Source organism: Oryza sativa, chromosome 1 (genome assembly GCF_034140825.1).
Source record: "Oryza sativa Japonica Group chromosome 1, ASM3414082v1".
Taxonomy (NCBI): Eukaryota; Viridiplantae; Streptophyta; class Magnoliopsida; order Poales; family Poaceae; genus Oryza; species Oryza sativa.
In genome coordinates this window covers 8,095,893-8,099,655 of record NC_089035.1, presented here as the reverse complement: position 1 = coordinate 8,099,655, position 3,763 = coordinate 8,095,893, and the positions used below count along the sequence as shown (strand labels likewise).

General features: G+C 55.5%; 1 protein-coding gene across 2 annotated transcripts; it reads right to left on the bottom strand.

Annotated features, from left to right (window-relative positions):
• Positions 1-942: 942 nt before the first annotated feature.
• Positions 943-3,763, bottom strand: LOC4326760 (probable WRKY transcription factor 31). Of its 2 annotated transcripts, XM_015766656.3 has the most exons (6): positions 3,428-3,763; positions 3,230-3,334; positions 2,839-3,018; positions 2,398-2,727; positions 2,196-2,309; positions 943-2,046 (listed from the first exon to the last, which is right to left on the bottom strand). In XM_015766656.3, the coding sequence occupies exons 1-6, from the start codon at positions 3,737-3,739 to the stop codon at positions 1,306-1,308; spliced, it is 1,782 nt and encodes a 593-aa protein (XP_015622142.1). In that variant the 5' UTR covers positions 3,740-3,763; the 3' UTR covers positions 943-1,305. The 2 variants fall into 2 exon arrangements, with proteins under 2 accessions (XP_015622142.1, XP_015622141.1); XM_015766655.3 differs by having other exon boundaries at positions 3,230-3,763.

Genomic DNA, 3,763 nt, shown 5'->3' with positions numbered 1-3,763 from the left:
CGGCGCCCCACATTTTTCCCGTGCGTCGCCGCGTGCCAGGGGAAAAAGCCCGGAACGACTTATCAGATACTCCCTCCATCTACTTTTAATAATAATATTTCATCTTGACACACAGACCAAGAATAAGTAATTCTACTTATCATTTATTTAAACATGCTACTAGTCATTCCTCGTAAACAAGCGATTCAATAATATTTACATTTCTCAAAGCCCATGTAGCTAATCATGTGTGGAAGAATGGAGAGTCACGCATTAAATTCGAGAAAATCATTAAGATGGTAGGTTGTTGGATTGAAATATGACTATCAAAAATAAAATTTTCAGATTTAGAAATATGACTATCAAAAATAGATAGAGGGAGTAATAACTCAACCACTCAACTGAGAGCTGACCTGACCAGTGCGGTGCGGCAGTGCCTAGTAGTACGTAGTACCATCACTTCTTCTACGTCTCACGAGCTTATACAAGTACTCTGCGTTATATGTGTGTGTGTGTGTGTGTGTTTATATATATATATATATATATATATATATATATATATATATATATAGATATATGTGTGTGTGTATGTATGTATATATATATGGCCCATGCCGATGTGGAACACAGTCAATACAGGAATTAACATATCCCGTGTTCAAAGCCAACGTATGCGTAACGTTGTCAGTATATGCACAGTCCAACGGAAGACCGGTAATAGTACAAATACGTGACGGGCCAGGCTAGGCTAGCTAGCTAAGCTGCTGGAAACTGACTGGGTCTACGCTGGGGTCTCCTCTAAAAAAAAAATTACGGTTCACAGATATCGCATTCACATCCCAGAGCCGGCCCGGGCCTGGCCGTGACTTTGTTTGAAAAGGCCAATGAGAAGAAAGCGAAACAAAACAAGCGATGAAATTTAAGTGTTAGATGAAAAACAATCTGAGGATATGAACAAACACGTAGAAAAGAGGGATCTAGTAAGCTGTCATTGTTTCTTTTGTTTTGTTGCTTTGACAAGTGTACATAATTCTCAGGAAGATGCTATTATTATACTTATTATTGTACTGATTATTACTTACTGCGAAGTATCAACAGCTGTTTTTGCGGTAGAAAAAGAACTAAGAAAAAGCAATGAATTAATACAACTTTTTGCTGCTGCAAAACCAGGAAAGTGGAGAAGAAAAAAGAAAGTGTATACCATGTGCCCACTGCACAGCTCGGCCGAGCTATCGAAACCAAAGGAGAGAAATCAAGAACCTATCCTGAACAAAGAAGAGTAAAAACTTGGAAATCTATGTGAAAATTACTGATCCGAACTCGTTTTTACTGCGTCTCGCTGTTGGTGTTGTTGCTCGTCGTGTTGTTGCTGCTTGTGTTGTTGGTGTTGCTCGTGGTGTTGGTGTTGGTGTTGTTCGCGTTGCTGTTGCCAGCTGCCGCCGCGTGCTGGCCGCCTATGATGGACGTGATCGCCGCCGCGAGCGCCACCGTGAAGTTGGGGTCAGCGGTGATCGCCGCCGCCGCCGCGCTGACGGTGTCGGAGAGAGGGCCAGGCAGCTGCCCGATCGGCGGCCTCGGTTGCGCGAACTGCGCGGCGGCGGCGGCGGCGGCGGCGGCCTCGGCTGAATCGGAGGACATCTGCAGGCCGGAGAACTTGGACTGGTTGTACAGCACCTGCGGCGGCACGGCGAACGCCGGCGCCATCCCTCCGCCTGGCAGCGGCACCTGGAACTGCGGCGCCGGCGCGCCCGGCCGCGCGGCGTTGAGCGGCACGGCGTTCGGCGCGCCCGGCGGCGCGTGGGTGAGGTCGAGCGTGACCGTCGGGAACGGGGCCGACGCCGAGATGGTGGCCATGCTGGACGAGCACGGCAGCACGGTGCGCGCCAGGAAGTTGGAGCTCATGAGCCCCGCGGCGCCGTCGGCGCTCGGCATGGACCCCGACAGAAGCATCGACGCCGCCGCCGACGTGGTGGACGCCATCGCCATCGCGGCCGGCGGCAGCGGGTGGTTGTGCGTGCCCTCGTACGTGGTGATCAGGATGGACCGGTCCTCCGCGCACCGTTGCACCTGTTGGTCAATTCCGTCACGTTCACAAAGTTAGACCAATCAAACAACACCCCTTGCCTACACGGTAGCACTGCTACTCCCAGCCCTTCGTACTCTCTACTTCTGAGTTTTGACCCGTATCTCAGTGAGTCGTCGTGTCCGGTCATTACCTGCTTCCGCACCGGGCAGCCGGTGGCCATGGTGCAGCGGTAGTACGCGCGTGGACAAGGGTTTCCCTTCGCCATCTTCTGACCGTACTTCCTCCATTGGCACCCATCGGCGATCTGCACGGAACCAAAACGATTTGGAATTCAGCACGTCTCGATGAGAAAATGCCTGTGATCGATGTGGTTGCTAGTGGTGGGGTCTTACGATTGGCGCTTCGGATCGCGCGCGAACGGAGACGCGGGCCTTCCTCATGTTGGCATCCTGGGCTTGCTGATCATGGCTCTTGCCCGCCGCGCCGGCGGCGCCCATCTGCGGCGCCATGGCGCGTCCCGGCAACCACGCCGCCGCCGTCGACGGCGCGTCCGGGCTGTCACCACGTTCTTGGTCCTTGTTGCCGGTAGACGACGACCGACGCGGGCTGCCGGCCTCCGTCGACGAGTTGGACGGCTCCTCCGCCGCCTCGCCGCCGGCGCCGGAGGACGGGCCCAGATCGAGGAATTGCCTCGGCACGACCGCGCCCTCGGCCTTGCCATCCTGAAACACACACCAAAGTGGGAAACCCGGTTATTTCCACTCCAGGTAGCTGTGTAATACTACTACTAATAACTGTGGTAATATAGGGTGGTTTTACACTAATTATTTTACCTGGTGAGGCGGAGGTGGCTCCGGCTGGGTCGGAGGCTGCATCATTTGAGGCCTTTGCTGCATGAGCGCGACGAGATGCATCTGCAGCGCCTGGTAGCTGGTGGTCACCTGGGTCAGCATCCCCCGGAGCCGCTGGTTCTCCTCGTTCATGCGGCCCAGCTCCGCCTGCATCGCCGCGAGCTGCAAAACATCACACGAGAGAGCGTAAATATCGAGCGATCCATCCATGACCACCGGTCGGGGTCAGCTCGGGTCAGATCCACCATGCTCGCCGCTGAGCTAGCACGGTCAGGGTCAACCCCGTCGAATAATCGAGATCGCGATGACGATGAATTTTAGTTAGCTAAGCTGTATGTATCGATCAACCGGCCCTGCCGGGCTAGCTACCTACCTCGTTGCTGCTCCGGCTCTTCTCCTCGTGATCCGGCCGCGACGCCGCGTCGTCGTCGACCACCATCGACCGGTCGCTCCTCGCGTTGTTCCCGGCGGGAAGAAGCTGCAACGAACACGGACGAGCACACGCGTTAGATCGCCGTGAGTTAAACAGGTGTCTGGCGATCGACGAGCGAAGAAGGCGGCGGCGGCTAACGTTAATGGTGAGGTCCTCCTTCTTGATGGCGAGGCCGGCGGCGGCGGGTCCCTTGGCGTCGTCCGCCTCGGCGGCGACGCCGCCCGAGACACGGCTCTTCTTCATGTTCTTCTTCTCGTCGGAGAAGAAGTCCACCTCGACGGACCTGCGTGCCCTGCCGCCGCCACCGCCGCTGTCGTCGGCCTCCATGGTCGACCTGTGGAACGGCGGCGGGGAGAGCAGGTTCAAGAAGCCGAGCGGGCGCGGCGACGCGTCCAGAGCGAGCAGCCCACCTCCTCCTCCTCCGCCACCACCGAGGTGGCCCTTGTCCATGCAACTGGAGCTCCTACTCCTCTT